The sequence below is a fragment of the Mustelus asterias genome, chromosome 25 (genome assembly GCF_964213995.1).
Source record: "Mustelus asterias chromosome 25, sMusAst1.hap1.1, whole genome shotgun sequence".
Taxonomy (NCBI): Eukaryota; Metazoa; Chordata; class Chondrichthyes; order Carcharhiniformes; family Triakidae; genus Mustelus; species Mustelus asterias.
In genome coordinates this window covers 42,858,138-42,876,011 of record NC_135825.1, presented here as the reverse complement: position 1 = coordinate 42,876,011, position 17,874 = coordinate 42,858,138, and the positions used below count along the sequence as shown (strand labels likewise).

At 46.3% G+C, this 17,874-nt stretch overlaps 1 protein-coding gene across 1 annotated transcript; it reads left to right on the top strand.

Moving 5' to 3' along the window:
• Nucleotides 1-304: 304 nt before the first annotated feature.
• LOC144511911 (insulin-like growth factor 1) lies at nt 305-16,190 on the top strand. The gene is made up of 4 exons (XM_078242367.1): nt 305-436; nt 4,811-4,958; nt 10,383-10,549; nt 13,621-16,190. The coding sequence occupies exons 1-4, from the start codon at nt 392-394 to the stop codon at nt 13,831-13,833; spliced, it is 573 nt and encodes a 190-aa protein (XP_078098493.1). The 5' UTR covers nt 305-391; the 3' UTR covers nt 13,834-16,190.
• Nucleotides 16,191-17,874: the final 1,684 nt, after the last annotated feature.

Below are 17,874 nucleotides of genomic sequence, written 5' to 3'. Positions count from 1 at the left end.
ATCGACGGGGCCATGTTACAGGGACTTATTCAGGGAAAGATCATCAAAAAGTGAATCAAATTGAATCCACACAGTGTCTAGTGGAATCTGCCAAGAGCAGGGCTGGCTAACATAATTAAATATGCTGTGTTGATAACCAGATTGAAGAAACTGGAGGCGAATCAAAATGCAGGTTGTGTTAATCTAACAGAGGAATGCAAGCATAGCCACTGTGTTTTTCTTTGCCTAAATTAAACTTTGATAAGTATGTGGAGGGCTCGGGTGGGCGGGTGCAGCCGAGGGAAGGAACTTCCCCCTTGTGCTATAAAAATGAGGGAGTTCGCCATCCAGCACATCATTAGCAGAATCCGAGGGATCGGTGTGGGAGGAGAGTCGGACTGCAAACTCCACCATGAACCCTACACACAGCTCCATCTGCTGCCGTTGTGCACTGAAGGTGACCCACTTTGTGTAGATCTCTCTCTCAACTTAGTGCATGATGCTTATAGGCAACCCGTGGCAATGAGTGTTATTTTGCTAAATTTTGTGGCTTTGGTTAAAAGCCATGATTTACTTTTGGGAGGTCTTCTATTTTTCTGTCATCAAATGGGGTTTTTTGGCATCCAAGTAGAAATGTTAATGTTTTCTTTTTACTAGGATATCATTTCTGAAGTGCAGCCTTTACTGGACGTAGAGAACTATTCATCGTGTCAAACAAACAAATTGTGGAAAGTAACTCATGGGAGGTACTGGGGGCTGAAGGGAAGGGTAGAGAGGGAGCCCAAGGCAGAGAGAGAGAGATAAAGAGAATGAATGCAAGGTGACAGAGAAGAGGGAGAGACAAGTGAAGAAACAGTGCAAGAGAGAGAGAAAAAGGCAAAAGTGAAGCAATTGAAACAGCAAGAAGCCAAGTCTTGATTAACAGTCAGAAGAAAATATCATAAAGATTGGAAAGAGGGAGTAAGAAAGAGAGATTGAGAGGGAGAGGAGGGACATGGAGCCTGGTGAAATGGAGGCAGAGAGCAATACAGATAGAAACAAAAAATAGAGAAATATTCAAGATGTTAAGAGTTGATTTTCAAACTCATACACAAGTCTTCCTAACTGATTCTATTCATGTCATAGGAAGTTTAAGTGTGGCTTTTGCTACCAAATAAACCTGTTGGACTTTAACCTGGTGTTGTTAAACTTCTTAATAGGAAGTTTAAGACAGTCATAGGAGGGTAATTAATGTTGGCAAAAGCACAGTGATTAGGGAGAAGTGAAAACTTGAACCATTTCATGATCTTGATTGAAACTGCTCACATTGTCAGTTGTGTTTAATTGGTTAAATATCTGTGTGCTAACTCGCTTACCAGAGGCAAGAGAAATATTTACAGCTGGTTTGGCAGGCAGTCCAGTGAGTGAGAGAGAGCTCTCTGAAACTGCAACATCTTGCAAACTATCAAAAACAAATGACTAAAGTAAATCTAAAATTACTGCGACAGTGAAGGAGCGTTCGTTCTGATAGAAGGAAGTGGACTCAAGTGAACAAAACAAGTTTAAAATAGTTATTTGGAATGACTCCTTAGTCCAAAGGGAGAGTCCTGTAATTGTCCCCGTGTAGAGTGCGTGTGAAATCTGTAACACTATCTGGTTTGACATTGACTGTTTCTGTATACAGCCTCTGTATGATCTGTGACCAGCCTGGGCATAAATGGTCTGTGTGCAGTCTGTGTCCAGTTTGGACACAGTTTATGGACAATCTGTGTGCAATCTGAACACAGTTTATGGACAGTCTGTGTGCAATCTGAACAGTTTATGGACAGTCTGTGTGCAATCTGAACACAGTTTATGGACAGTCTGTGTACACTTTGTTTAAAGTCTAGTGTATAACTTGTGTTCTGTGTGTGTATAGCCTGTGCACTGTACAAATAAGATTCTGTCTGTAGTCTGTGTACAGATCATGTATAATTCCACCCTCTGCGTGTACACTATTCCACTCAGTGCTTATGTGTGTAAACTATCCTACCCAGTACCTGTGTGTATGCACTATCCCTTCCTGTGTCCTATGTGCACACTATCCCACCCTGTGCCTGTGTGTGTACACTATCCCATCCTGTGACTGCATGTGTACACTATCCCACCCTGTGCCTGTGTGTGTACACTACCCCACCCTGTGCCTGTGTGTGTACACTACCCCACCCTGTGCCTGTGTGTGTACACTATCCCACCCTGTGCCTGTGTGTGTACACTATCCCACCCTGTGCCTGTGTGTGTACACTATCCCACCCTGTGCCTGTGTGTGTACACTATCCCACCCTGTGCCTGTGTGTGTACACTATCCCACCCTGTGCCTGTGTGTGTACACTACTCCACCCTGTGACTACATGTGTACACTATCCCACCCTGTGACTGTATATACACTACCCCACCCTGTGACTGTATGTGTACACTATCCCACCCTGTGACTGCATGTGTACACTATCCCACCCTGTGCCTGTGTGTGTACACTATCCCACCCTGTGCCTGTGTGTGTACACTACCCCACCCTGTGCCTGTGTGTGTACACTATCCCACCCTGTGCCTGTGTGTGTACACTACCCCACCCTGTGCCTGTGTGTGTACACTACTCCACCCTGTGACTACATGTGTACACTATCCCACCCTGTGACTGTATATACACTACCCCACCCTGTGACTGTATGTGTACAGTATCCCACCTTGTGACTGCGTGTGTACACTTTCCCACCCTGTGACTGTGTGTGTACACTTTCCCACCCTGTGACGTGTGTGTGTATACTATCCCATCCTGTGCCTGTGTGTGTACACTATCCCACCCTGTGTCGCATCTGTACATTATTCCACTCTGTGATGCGTGTACACACTATCCCACGCTGTGAAGCGTGTGTACACTATCCCACACTGTGACACATGTGTACACTATCCCACGCTGTGGCGCATGTGTACACTATCCCACGCTGTGGCGCATGTGTACACTATCCCACGCTGTGGCGCATGTGTACACTATCCCACCCTGTGATGCGTGTGTACACTATCCCACATTGTAGCGCGTGTGTACACTATCCCACGCTGTGGCGCATGTGTACACTATCCCACCCTGTGTCGCGTGTGTACACTATCCCACCCTGTGATGCGTGTGTACACTATCCCACCCTGTGATGCGTGTGTACACTATCCCACCCTGTGTCGCGTGTGTACACTATCCCACCCTGTGACGCGTGTGTACACTATCCCACCCTGTGACGCGTGTGTACACTATCCCACATTGTAGCGCGTGTGTACACTATCCCACGCTGTGGCGCATGTGTACACTATCCCACCCTGTGACGCGTGTGTACACTATCCCACACTGTGATGTGTGTGTACACTAACCCACCCTGTGACGCGTGTGTACACTAACCCACCCTGTGACGCGTGTGTACACTATCCCACTCTGTGACGCGTGTGTATACTATCCCACCCTGTGATGCGTGTGTACACTAACCCACCCTGTGACGCGTGTGTACACTATCCCACCCTGTGACGCGTGTGTACACTATCCCACTCTGTGACGCGTGTGTACACTATCCCACCCTGTGATGCGTGTGTACACTATCCCACTCTGTGACGCGTGTGTATACTATCCCACGCTGTGATGCGTGTGTACACTATCCCACCCTGTGACGCGTGTGTACACTATCCCACCCTGTGACGCGTGTGTACACTATCCCACCCTGTGACGCGTGTGTACACTATCCCACCCTGTGACGCGTGTGTATACTATCCCACCCTGTGACGTGTGTATACACTATCCCACCCTGTGATGTGTGTGTATACTATCCCACCCTGTGACGCGTGTGTACACTATCCCACCCTGTGACGCGTGTGTATACTATCCCACCCTGTGACGTGTGTATACACTATCCCACCCTGTGATGTGTGTGTACACTATCCCACCCTGTGACGCGTGTGTACACTATCCCACACTGTGATGTGTGTATACTAACCCACCCTGTGACGCGTGTGTACACTATCCCACACTGTGATGCGTGTGTACACTATCCCACACTGTGATGTGTGTGTATACTAACCCACCCTGTGACGTGTGTATACACTATCCCACCCTGTGACGCGTGTGTACACTATCCCACTCTGTGACGCGTGTGTACACTATCCCACCCTGTGACTGTGTGTGTGTACACTATCCCATAGAAACATGGAAAATAGGAACAGGAGCAGGCCATTCAGCTCTCCAAGCCTGCTCCACCATTCATTATGATCACGACTGATCATCCAACTCACTGGCCTGATCCCGTCTTCCTCCCAAATCCTTTGATCTCTTCCGAACTGATTTTTGAAAACATACAAGGTTTTGGCCTCAACTGCTGTCTGTAGTAGTGAATTCCACAGGCTGACCACTCTCTAGGGGAAGAAATTTCTCCTCATCTCAGTGCTAAAATGTTTACCCCTGTACCCTTAAACTGTGACCCTTGGTTCGAGACTCTGCACCATCGGGAAACCTTTTATAGGTTTCTATGAGATCCTTCCTCATTCTTCGAAACCCCAGAGAATGTAATCCTAACTGACTCAATCTCTCCTCGTGCAGCGGTCCTGAAGGGGCAGTTTGTGGGTGTGGGCAGGGAGGGCATTCTAATACCCTGACAACTGGCCAGGTTCGGGTTCAGTTGATGCAGAATGGACTGGCAGTGGCGGGGCTGGTGTGGACTGCATGACCCTGTTGATAATACTTGCTGTGTGAGCAGCCATATGAATGCTATCCAGAAACTCGAGCCAGTGGTGGGAGAGTCAGAGTGAGACTGACCCTGCTGTCTGCTTTCAATCCATACAGGTCCATGCACTGAATCACTTCTGGATGCTGTATCCGTTGCTGTGCCTTGTGGCTGCACCCCAGTGGGCAGTGTTTGGTGAGACTCTCTGTGGGTCAGAGCTTGTGGACACGCTCCAGTTCGTCTGTGGTGACCGGGGATTTTATTTCAGTAAGTTCTGATTAACACCTCTTAATTTAGACATGTGTCTTCCATTTTTACCCCGCCGTACATTAATTTCAATCAATGTGTACAGTTCTAGAGGCCATTGGAGAACATTCTAGAAAATAATTGTTTTCACTTTGCTGGTTACTCATTTGGCGGCTAAATTGGGATTTGTTTGTGAACGTCTAAGCCTCTGCGGACATTGTGTTTAGAATCATAGAAACCCTACAGTGCAGAAGGAAGCCATTCGGCCCATCGAGTCTGCACCAACCACAATCCCACCCAAGCCCTCGCCCTGTAACCTTGACACGAAGGGGGAATTTAACATGGCCAATCAACCTAACCTGCATATTTTTGGACTGTGGGAGGAAACCGGAGCACCCGGAGGAAACCCACGCAGACACGGGGAGAATGTGCAAACTCCACACAGATGGTGACCCAAGTCGGGATTTGAACCCGGGACCCTGGGCGCTGTGAGGCAGCAGTGCTAACCACTGTGTCACCGTGCCGTGTTTAAAGATGATCACTAGAAAAGTCAGAATCAGTTCATAGTTTCATAAGAAGCAGTAATGGAGCCAGCCATTCAGCCCATCGAGCCTGTTCCACATTTTGATTTGGGCCTTAGCTTCCCTGCTGTTCCCCATAATGCCTGACTCCAGTTCAGCAGTTACATTAACACTAACATTCCAGCACTCGATCAACTCGATCCTCTGCCACCCTCTGACCATGTTTGTCATCACTTTCCTCACCTTAATCCATTGAGGCAACAAATTTAAAACTTTCCCTCCCTCTTTTCAAATGTATTGTACTTGAGAGGAATGCAGCACAGGTTCCAGGATGTTATTAGGGGTCCAAATATTAAATTACAATGTTATGTTAGATAAATGCAGCCTGGAATGTAGAATTTGAGGGATGATTAGACTGAAGGTTTTAGGATTTTGAAAGGAAAGGATAAGGTGGATTGGTGAAACATTTTCCACTGGTGGCGGAATCTGGGACAAGGGGAAATGGCCTTCAACTCAGAGCCAGACCATTCAGGAGAAAAGTTAAGAAGCACCTCTTGTCACAATGAGTGGTAGAATTATGGGACTCTCTCCAACAAGGGCGGCACGGTAGCACAGTGGTTAGCACTGCTGCTTCACAGCTTCAGGGACCTGGGTTCAATTCCCGGCTTGGGTCACTGTCTGTGTGGAGTTTGCACGTTCTCCTCGTGTCTGCGTGGGTTTCCTCCGGGTGCTCCGGTTTCCTCCCACAGTCCAAAGATGTGCAGGTTAGGTTGATTGGCCATGCTAAAAAAAAAATTTGCCCCTTAGTGTCCTGGGATGCGTAGGTTAGAGGGATTAGCGGGTAAATATGTAGGGATATGGGGGTAGGGCCTGGATGGGATTGTGGTCGGTGCAGACTTGATGGGTCAAATGGCCGCTTTCTGCATTGTAGGGTTTCTATGATTCTATGAAGAAGATGTTAGCTCAATTAATCGCCAAAAATCTTTGTCCTCATTTGTGGCTGGGATTCTCCAGTGCTGCTGAATGGAGTTTTGACTGGAACACAGAATTCTCTGCTCTCACTTACAGTGGGATGGGAACAGACTAGATTGGAGAATCCTGTTCAATGTTTTTTAAAATCTGAGATTGCTAGAGATTTAAAACGACATGGTACCAATGCTGGAGGATCAAGTTAGGATACAGATCAGCCATGATCTCATTGGATGGTGGAGCAGGCTTAAGGAGTTTAATGATCTTCTAGTTCCATATACCTATTGGGCGGCACGGTAGTGCAGTGGTTAGCACTGCTGTCTCACAGTGCCAGGGACTTGGATTCAATTCCAGTCTTGGTGACTGTCTGTGTGGCATTTGTATATTCTCCCCGTGTCTGCATGGGTTTCCTCTGGGTACTCCGGTTTCCTCCCGCCCAACGATGTCTAGGTTAGGTGGATTGGTCATGCTATATTGAACGTTAGTGTCAGGGGGTCAGCAGGGTAAATATGTGGGGTTACAGGAATAGGGCCTGGGTGGGATTGTTGTTGGTGCAGGCTTGACGGGTAAATGGCCTCCTTCTGCACAGTAGGGATTCTATGATTCTATGGCCCTCACTCTAATCCTCCAGTTACCCTCATGCTGAGAACCCTCATTTTAGGTTTGACTATTCCAACGCCCCATAGGCTGGCCTCCCACCCTTCAACTTGATGTCATTCAAAGCTTCCTGCCCCGATCCTCAATGACATAAATCCTGTTCCCCCATCACTTCTCGCGCTCATGGCCTTGCGTTGCCTACTGGCCTGGCAACTCCATAACTTTAACATTTTCATCCTGGTTTTCAAATCCCTCATGTCCTTCTCTGTGACCTTCTCCAGACCCTCCGCGGTCACTGTGCTCATTCAATTCTGCCCTCTTCTGCATCCCTGATTTCCATTGTTCAACCAATGGCTCCAGCTACCTTTGCCCTAAACTCTGGAATTTCATCCTAAATCTTTATACATGCCTCTCCTGCATAAAACTATCTCACTGATCAAGCTTTTGGTGCACTGCCTTAATGTACCACTACAGTTTGGTGTTAAATTGTGCTCCCTGTAACTTTTAGAATCATAGAAACCCTACAGTGCAGGAAGAGGCCATTCGGCCCATCGAGTCTGCATCGACCACAATCCCACCCAGGCCCTACCCCCATATCCCTACATATTTTTACCCGCTAATCCCTCTAACCTACACATCTCAGGACACTAAGGGGCAATTTAAGCATGGCCAATCAACCTAACCCACACATCTTTGGACTGTGGGAGGAAACCGGTGCACCCGGAGGAAACCCACGCAGACACGAGGAGAATGTGCAAACTCCACACAGACAGTGACCCAAGCCGGGAATCGAACCCAGGTCCCTGGAGCTGTGAAGCAGCAGTGCTAACCACTGTGCTACCGTGCCGCCCCTAAGGAGCACTGAGCTCCTTAAAGTGTTTAACCTTGTTATCAAATCCATCCATGGCTTGCTCACTTCCTCCAGCTACAACCCTGAAATATTTTGGTACCCCTTCAATTCTGATCTCTTTCCTATGTTCAATTTTTATTGTCCTCGCATTGGCTGTTTTTGCTGTGAGTCTTTCTGTTAACCCTCACCACCCACACACTCCACTTTCTTCCTTTCAAACACTCTGTCAAACCACTCACTTTGATGAAGATTTTTATAACTTGCCCTAATATACCCTCACCGGGTTTGATGTCACATACTGATTGCTAACACTTCATTCAAAGTGCCTTGAGCTTTTTGCAATATAACATGTTCCATTTAAGTTTCTTCACTACAATCCATTAGGAACCAAATAACTCTCCCTAAGCCACCAGGTAAATAATGCTGATTTTCAAATCCACAATTCACATTTATTACTGAGATTCCTCACTGAGAAACACACAGACATCAAAAGATTTATGATACAGCAGTATCCATGGTGACTGTAAAATAGCTCACTAGTCTAATCCCACCTTCTAGCTCTTGTTCTGTCACCTGTAGTTTAAGGTGTCTCAAGTGCAAATGCAAATGTTTTATAAATGCCTGAAGGTTTTGGCTTCTATCACCTTTTCAGCTAGTGAGGTCCAGATCTGTGTGAAAAATCTTTCTTCTCAGCTCCTCTCTACTGCTTCCATTAATTACTTTAAATATATTTTGTTTCCCTTCACCTGTTCCCAGGGTGAGATTTTTCCTGTCACTAGCCTGCCGCCAGAGACATGTCTGACCAGGAGTCTCTCCTGCTCTTACTGCCAACCACTGGCATGTTCGGAAGGATTTACAGCTTGAGCCTCATCCGGTTTGACCGCATTATGAATGCACCTTCCTTGGCCAACAAGTCCTGGGGTGGGACTTGAATCCGGAGCTTCTGGCTCAGAGGCAGGGACACTAACACCCTGCGCCACAAGACCTTCGTCTTTAAAACCTATGCTCCCTAGTTATTGTCCTCCCTGCTAGAACCTTCCTATCCACTTTGTTTAGGTTCCTCATAATTTTATACATTTTAATTAAATCTTTTCCAGTCTATCCAATCTTCCCTCATAGCAAAAAATTCTCCATTCCTGGTAACATTCTGGTAAATCTTTTCTGCATCTTATAGTATTGTTCATAATCTTCCTGTAATTCCTCCTTTTTTAAGTATCGGTACAAAATTGGCATTTCTCCAGCAGCCTATAGCCAGGAATTGAAATATGATGGTCAGAGTCTCTGTTATTTCCTCACCTGCTTTCTCCTAAAGTCTATGATACATTTAATACGGGCCTTGTGATTTATCCACTTTCAAGTGTGCTAAACACCTTAATATTTCATTATTAACTATATTTATTCTAACCAATATTTTACACTCCTCATTAACTCCAAGGTCTGCTTTTCTGTGAAAACTGATGTTAAATATTCATTAAGATCCCCACATTTTCCGCCTCCTCACACAAGCTATCTTTTTGGTCTCTATTTGTCCCGACTCTTTCCTTAACCATGGCACACAAGGCTATGGACTAAGTGCTGGAAAATGGGACTGGAATAGTGAGATGGTTGTTTTTGACTGGCGTTGATGCAATGGGCTGAAAGGTCTTTTCTGTGTTGTAGAACTCTATGACTCGATGATTATCCTTTTGCTCTTTACGCATTTCTAAAGCATCTTTGAGTGTTTCTTGATTTTAGTTTTTTTTCTTGCCCGCTCCTTGCTTTTCTAATTTCCTTTTAAACTTCATCCTGCATTTCCTTGTTTTCCTCTCAGCTTTCTGCAGTATAGAACTGTTGCCAGCCCTGTTTGCTGTTAGACACAGTAAGAGTTTTAACAACACCAGGTTAAAGTCCAACAGGTTTATTTGGTAGCAAGTGCCATTAGCTTTCGGAGCGCTGCTCCTTCGTCCAGGGGTGCCTCAATTTGGGAGTGCCACCCTTTTTCTTTGTGGGATCAGATTTGTTCTGAACCATCTCTATCTCCCTGAATTCCACCCACTGCACTGCCACTGATTTACCTTCAAGGAGCTGGTTTCATTCCACTTTTACCAAACCACATCTTAGCTTAGTGAAATTGTTAAAGCTGTCCATCTTGGTCCATCTTTACCCTTTTTCATATCTACTCTCAGTCTATCTGAATTCTGATCATTCCAGCAGTCGAATAGCACTGAGTTTCACTCCAAACCTCCCATTCATTAATTTGTGCTCAGTTTCCTCACTCCATCAGTAAGAACATTCCTGCTGTTTGTCCAGGTGTGAATTGCCTCGGGTCTGGCCTGGCGCTGTGAACATTTGGGTCTGACCAATTAGAAATTATTGGACACTCATAGCCTTAGCTCAGGCAATAATGACATTATGTTGGGATTGGCTGGTTAGGAGTCGGTGTTTGCCTCAGGGGCCAGGTAATGGTTTATGAGGAAATGCTGTGTTGTTACACAACGCCAGCAATAACTGTGACCCATTGCTCTCCAGGTAAAAGTTCCTCCTACATAAAATACAAGTACAGCATAAAGCGGCAGAGTAAAGGCATCGTGGAGGAATGCTGCTTTCGAAGCTGTGACCTGCAGTTACTGGAATCGTACTGTGCCACACCTCGAACATCGCGATCTGTGCCACCATTAACCACCATCAGCCCCCAGGTGAGGACCTCAGACTCCACAGTGAGTTACAGTTCCCTTTGCTAAAGCCAATGCTGGCATTCACCCTGGCTCAACACTCAGCTGACTGAAGCAGGTGTGGAGTAATGTGGACCAGGGATGTGAACAGGAAAGCTCCCTGGAGGGTGGTGTTGATTGAACAGACAGGTTCCTGGTAACTTTGCGTCTGTAACCACAGTTAAACAAGGTGTGATGGCATTCCCACTTTTGAGGCTCAACAGCCTGTGATTTCCATCCATTTAACTGTGAACGAAGAAGTGTGTGATTTTTGTAGTTAATTGTCACTAATTGTTAACCTTTGTTACTGGTGTATTAATGTATTATCTGACAAGGTCGGCACTGCTGCTTCACCTGATGAGCTGACAAGGCTGCTGTACTGGTGGTAGTTTTTTAGAGTTTGTTTGGAGCTTGCTCAGCCACTTTAGAAGGTAATTGAGAGTTCACCATTAATCTGCCACTGGAGTCACCTGAAGGCCCAGAGTGATTGACAACAGCAGGCATCCTTATTAGAACATGGAACATAGAAACATAGAAAAACTACAGCACAAACAGGCCCTTCGGCCCACAAATTGTGCCGAACACATCCCTACCTTCTAGACCTACCTATAACCCTCCATCCTATTAAGCTCCATGTACTCATCCAGGAGTCTCTTAAAAGACCCTATTGAGTTTGCCTCCACCACCACTGATGGCAGCCGATTCCACTCGCCCACCACCCTCTGTGTGAAAAACTTACCCCTAACATCTCCCCTGTACCTACCCCTCAGCACCCTAAACCTGTGTCCTCTCATAGCAGACATTTCCACCCTGGGAAAAAGCCTCTGAGAGTCCACCCGATCTATGCCTCTCAACATCTTATACACCTCTATTAAGTCTCCTCTCATCCTTCGTCTCTCCAAGGAGAAAAGACCGAGCTCCCTCAACCTATCCTCATAAGGCATGCCACTCAATCCAGGCAACATCCTTGTAAATCTCCTCTGCACTCTTTCAATCTTTTCCACATCCTTCCTATAGTGAAACAACCAGAACTGAGCACAGTACTCCAAGTGGGGTCTGACGAGGGTCTTATATAGCTGCATCATTATCCCCGGACTCCTAAACTCAATCCCTCGATTGATAAAGGCCAGCACACCATACGCCTTCCCAACCACCTCCTCCACCTGCGGGGCCGATTTTAGAGTCCTATGGACCCGGACCCCAAGGTCCTTCTGATCCTTTACAGTACTAAGAGTCTTTCCCTTTATATTGTACTCCTTCATCCCATTTGACCTACCAAAATGGACCACGACGCATTTATCTGGGTTGAAGTCCATCTGCCACTTCTCCGCCCAGTCTTGCATCCTATCTATGTCCCTCTGTTACTTCTGACATCCCTCCAGACTATCCACAACCCCACCAACCTTCGTGTTGCCGGCAAACTTACCAACCCATCCCTCCACTTCCTCATCCAGGTCATTTATGAAAATGACAAACAGCAAGGGTCCCAGAACAGATCCCTGGGGCACACCGCTGGTGACTGACCTCACCGACCGACCGAACCTATGGTTCTATAGTTATGTCCTTTTCAAAGGACATAACTATAGAACCATAGAAAAACTTCAAATCCATACAGTGCAGAAAGAGGCCATTCAGCCCATCGAGTCTGCACTGACTCTCCGAAAGAGCATCTTACCAATGCCCACCCCTGCCCTATCCCTGTAAACCCATGCATTTACCATGGCCAATCCACCCAACCTAAACATCTGAGACACTAAGGGGCAATTTAGCATGGCCAATCCACCTAATCCGCACATCTTTGGACAGTGAGAGAAAACCGGAGCACCCGAGGAAACCCAGGCAGACACGGGGAAAATGTGAAAACTCCACACAGACAGTGACCCAAGGCCAGAATTGAACCTGAGTCCCTGGCGTTGTGAGGCAGCAGTGCTAACCACTGTGTCACCATCACTGAACAAGTTGGAATTTTACAAAAAACTGATAGCTTCACATCATTTATCAGTAGAACTTTAAGACTGGATTCATAGGGCAGGAATTTATGGCCTTGCTTGACCCAAGACTGGAAAATCCCACCTGCTGTCAATGGACCTTCCCATTGTCCGTCCCTCGCCCGTTCCGATTCCCATGGTGGGCAGGATGGTAGAATTCCGGCGATATTCTCAAACTGTTATGGTGGGGAGAGGAGTGGGAGTTTGGGGACAGTTGGGGAATGGGTGTGAATGCTGGGTAGGAAGTGGATGGGGAGGAGAAGGCTGGGGAAGTGTGTTGGGGGAAACAGAGATCTGTTGCACTCTGAAGGTGCTTCATAAACCCTTTCACATCCTGGAAACATTTCAGTTTGCAACTGTTGGGCTCTGGGTTATTGAATCCTTTTTGTTTTGCCTTTCCTAAAGAAAGGAAATCCAGCCTGTTCAATCTTTCTGCAGTTACATGTTCTTAATTCCAAAAAAAAGTCCTTGTAAATCTTCCCTGTACTTCCTCTGGTGATGGGACAAACAATGCTCTTGCTATGGAACTTTGTGTCAGTTCAGGTGTTGTTAAGAGAATTAGGGAAGGGTTGGAAATGTACTCTGTGGGAAAATTCTGTCTGGACTCCTGACTGCCCAGCCCCCACAAACACAGCCGTGGAATACATGGTGGCACAGTGTTAACACTGCTGCCTCACAGCGCCAGGGATACGCGTTCAAATTCCGGCCTCGGGAGACTGTGTGGAGTTTGCACGTTCTCCCCGTGTCTGCGTGGGTTTCCTCCAGGTGCTCTGGTTTCCTCCCACAGTCCGAAAGATGTGCTGGTTAGGTGGATTAGCCATGGTAAATTGTCCCTTAGTGTCCAAAGATGTGCAGGTTAGGTGGATTGTTCATGATCAATATACAGGGTTATAGGGATAGGGCAGTGAGTTGGTCTGGGTAAGATGCTCTTTCGGAGGGTTGGTGCAGACTCAATGGGCTGAATAGCCTCCCTCTGCACTGTAGGGATTGTGTGAATTCCCATCAGCACATGCTTGCCCTTTTGGAACATCTTTCTGGCAAAATGAAACTTATTTAATTTCATTTCAGGATGAAAATTCAAAGAACTCAAATAAAGAGACCTCCAAGTCTACCAAGTGGATTTCAAAATTACTGGGACTTAAAACACTGGCGAAAAGCAGGACCTCGTTAGGAAGCCAACATGTAATACAGGATCTGAGTCCATCCCAGAGTCCTTTGATGGAACTGTTAAGAAAGTCACCAAAGAATGCTCCAGAACTTCAGATAACAAACTTGCGATAGTAGCGAGGAAGGCACGAAGGCAGGATGCACTATTTTCCACTGCCCTTTCCTGTTCAATGTTACTGTGAATTCAACACTAGTGTTGAAACTCGGAATGGAAAATGGAGTTGGAATGAACCAATGCCTCTTCTTTCAATGAAACATTTTGCTCTTCGCTTTAGGGCAAGCTAGTTTGATCTGTTTTCCCCATTCTCTTCACCAACCCTTACTCCACCAACCCCACAATCTCATAATCCCCCAGTACCATTTGGACACCTGAATTAATAACCAGAATAAAGGAACTCTCAAACTCTACAATGCATGGGACAGAGAGCTTCAAAATTCTCCGTTTCAAATTGCCCCTGGCCCCGGTAACTGAAGGCTACTCTTTTTGGACTCATTTTAAGATGTATGAAGAAATTTGGACAAAATGTAACACACAAACACACTCAGCCTCCTGCAGCAGAACATAAGGGGGCTGTGTCTTCACAGATACCGACAAGAAGGAAGCAGCCAGTGATCAGCAGCAATGGTTCAGTGGGCTGACCAGCTGATTATGCTGACCAGAGAGTTGAATAGAAACAGTATATTCAATTGGTTCATGAAGAGAGATTGAAATAAAGTGTGGTGAGAAAGGAGGGGCGGGGCGGGGCGGGGGGGGGGAGGGAGTTGGCAGGAGTGGTGGTGGGTGGTGTGGAGGGTTGGGGGTGGGGACAGTGGGGTTGGTAAGAAATCTTTCCCAAGATTTCTGGATAGCAACAGTTCAGGCACGTGCATGCTGGTTGCTGAGAGGCTGGTGTGAATACATTTGCAGTAGGTACCTTCCTCCAGAACCAGCACTCTGGAAAGTCTGAAGCAAAATGAAATCGAAGGAAGTGTCCAATTGGACAGTTCCACAAAGAGTATCGGTGCACCTTATTTAATGAAGAGAGTTCGGAGAATTTCACTGCCACAAGTTGATCCCAGCGAGTGGTGGCTATCGATTGTGTCTGATGTCAAATATCCTGCACGTGTATTTAATGCCTGTTGAGTTATTTGTATGTATTAATTGTAATTTCTCCAGTATCATGTACCAGCAATACACTTCAATATTACACTACAACACTAGGTTTAAGCGTAACATTACTATAATGCATTCATGTTATGTTACGCAGCATTACACCACTCTCCCACTCATCTTCAATACATCTAACTGATAATATACTTTATAATCCACAACATGTTTTCATTTCCAGTGTGCAAAGATAAATCCTATTGGTCCATGATCGCTTTGGAATGACCATTAACTGTGTTAGGGGATGGAGGCTCAGGAATACTCGGTTCCAAATCTACTCACTGCCAGCTCAATGGGTTTTTACAACCCTGCTTTTCCCTGGCATCTATCCCTGTCCTTGGCATTGTCTCAGACTGAAGGAGAGCTAGGCCACAGCCTCACCATCCTATTTGACCCAGAGCTGAATTTCCAACCCCATATCCGCTCCACTACCAAGGGAGTCTTCTTCCATCTCTGCAAAACTGCCTTATCTTCACTCCTGTCCCAGTTCATCAGATGGGAAACTCTCAGCTGTGCTTTGGTTGCTGTTGACTGCGTGGATCCTGAGCTCTGGAATTCTCTCCTTAAACCTGTTTATCTCTCTCCTCTCTCTTTCTTCCTTTCGTGCCTCTTTGACCAAGCTGTCTGTCACCTGTCATCTTGCCCTCTAGCTCAGAGTTTGGGATATTTTGCTACGTTACAGGCAAGTTGCTGAGAAACAATGAAGAATGTCACAATGATGGAGGGGGAAACGTGACACTGATTGGGTTAAATATTTGTCCATTAGCATCACAAGCACTCATTCTGTGATCCTACAAGTTCAAGGGAACAGAGACTTGGCCGATGGTGTAGTAGATCCCTCTGAGTGCAGATCACATTGAGATTCGGAAACAGTCACCTTGGTTCAACCGGTTAGTACCATTATTCGCCTCTGTGGTGAGCAAATAGTCTCACTTTACACTTTACCCTGAACCACATCCCTCCATCCCCATTTGCATCATCTACCTAGCCAACCAGATAGATCCATTCCCTTCATGACAGTGTAACGAGTGTCAGGATGATTTGTTCTGGAGTAACCAGAAAGCTGATTATTCCTGGAAAAAACACATTGAAGGAATCTTCCTGCCCCATATCACAATGTCAATACATAGAGCAACCAATGAAACTCTTCTGTTCCCTTGTGATGGTCTTTGAGATATGATGAATAAATTTGTGCTGTCATTTTCTATTTGTATTTATTTATAATTCTGTACGCTTTGTGAAATCGATGCATTGTACATCAGCAGCAAGCCAGGAACAGGCTTTGAATTTTTATTGGACAGAAAATAAAACTCTGCAGCATTTAACACCATGTGCAAATGTGTTGGCAATCTAATTCCATTTTTGAAATAGTGTGTTTGCTTTATTTGTAAGGCAGGATTTTTGCATCATGTAGTCTCTGCGGGGATGGGGGCGGTTTTGCTTGCTGTAATGTGTTAGCGGTTATACTGAGAGCAGCCTAAAGGTCTAGCCTGCAGCTGGAGCTTTCAAGTTGCTTTGATGGGCTCAGTCATGTAGCTCACAAGAGCTCTGCTTCAATCTCTGATCCCTGAAGGGCCTACTACAGATGGTCCTAATTCTTCTACACTGTAGAGAGGGCTCCTACTGAGGGATCAGAGATCTGGTGCCCATTGACAAGTTCAGCGAGAGGTCTTTCAGGAACATTAGTGTCCAAACACCTGCACCAGCCAATACCTTCAGTAGAGAAACCTGGGGGGGAGGGGGGCAGGGGGGATGTGTGGAGGGGAGAGAACATGCCTGTGGATGTCAAACTCAAAGCAGTCAGCTTCTCACTGCCACTGATGCAGTGCTGGGGATAGAACGTCACAGTCCTGACTTAGGAGAGGAAGGTCTGAAAGCTGCACCTCAATACGGCAACATTAATTCGGTCTTATTCTTAGAATCATAGAATCCCTAAAGTGCAGGAGGAGGCCATTTGGCCCATCAAGTCTGCAACGACAACAATTCCACCCAGGCCCTATTCCCGTAACCCCATGTATTTACCCTGTAATCCCCCGATGCTAAGGGGCAATTTAACATGGCCAATCCACCTAACCCGCACATCTTTGGAGTGTGGGAGGAAACTGGAGCACCCGGAGGAAACCCATGCAGACACGGGGAGAATGTGCAAACTCCACACAGACAGTGACCCGAGGCTGGAATTGAACCCGGGTCCCTGGTGCTGTGAGGAAGCAATGCTAACACTGTGCCACTGTGCCACTCTAACGTGCTTACTGATACACAGGTGGTATTGCACAATAAAGAATGGGTTTTACTTACATCCTTTGTATCTCATTAACTTTTAAAATTCTTTCGTGAGACATGGGTGTTGCTGACTAGACCAGCTTTTATTGCCCATCCTTAATTGCCCTTGAGCAGGTGGTAGTGAACTGCCTTCCTGAACTGCTGCAGTCCATGTGGTGTAGGTACACCCACAATGCTGTTAGGGAGAGAATTCTAGGATTTTGACCCAGTGACAGTGAAGGACCGGCGATATATTTCCAAGTCAGGATGGTGAGTGATTTGGAGGGAAACTTGCAGGTGGTGATTTCTCCAAGTATCTGCTGCCCTTGTCCTTCTGGTGGTGGAGGTCATAGATTTGGAAGGTGCTACCTACAGAACAGTGCATCTTGTAAATGGTATATTCTGCTGCCATTGTGTGCTGTTGGTGGAGTGGGTGAATGTTTGTAGATGTGGTGCCAATCAAGTGGGCTGCTTGGTCCTGGATGGTATCAAGCTTCTTGAGTGTTGGTGGAGCTGCACCCATCCAGGCAAGTGGGGACCATTCCATTACACCCCTGACTTGTGCCTTGTAGATGGTGGACGGACATTGGAGAGTCAGAAGATGAGTTGCTATCTGCTGGATTCCCAGCCTCTGACCTGCTCTTGTAGCGACAATATTTATATGGCTAGTCCATTTCATCGTCCAGGCAATAGTAACCTCCCAGGATGTTGAGGAGGTGGTGATGTGCTGCCTTTTTGAATTACAG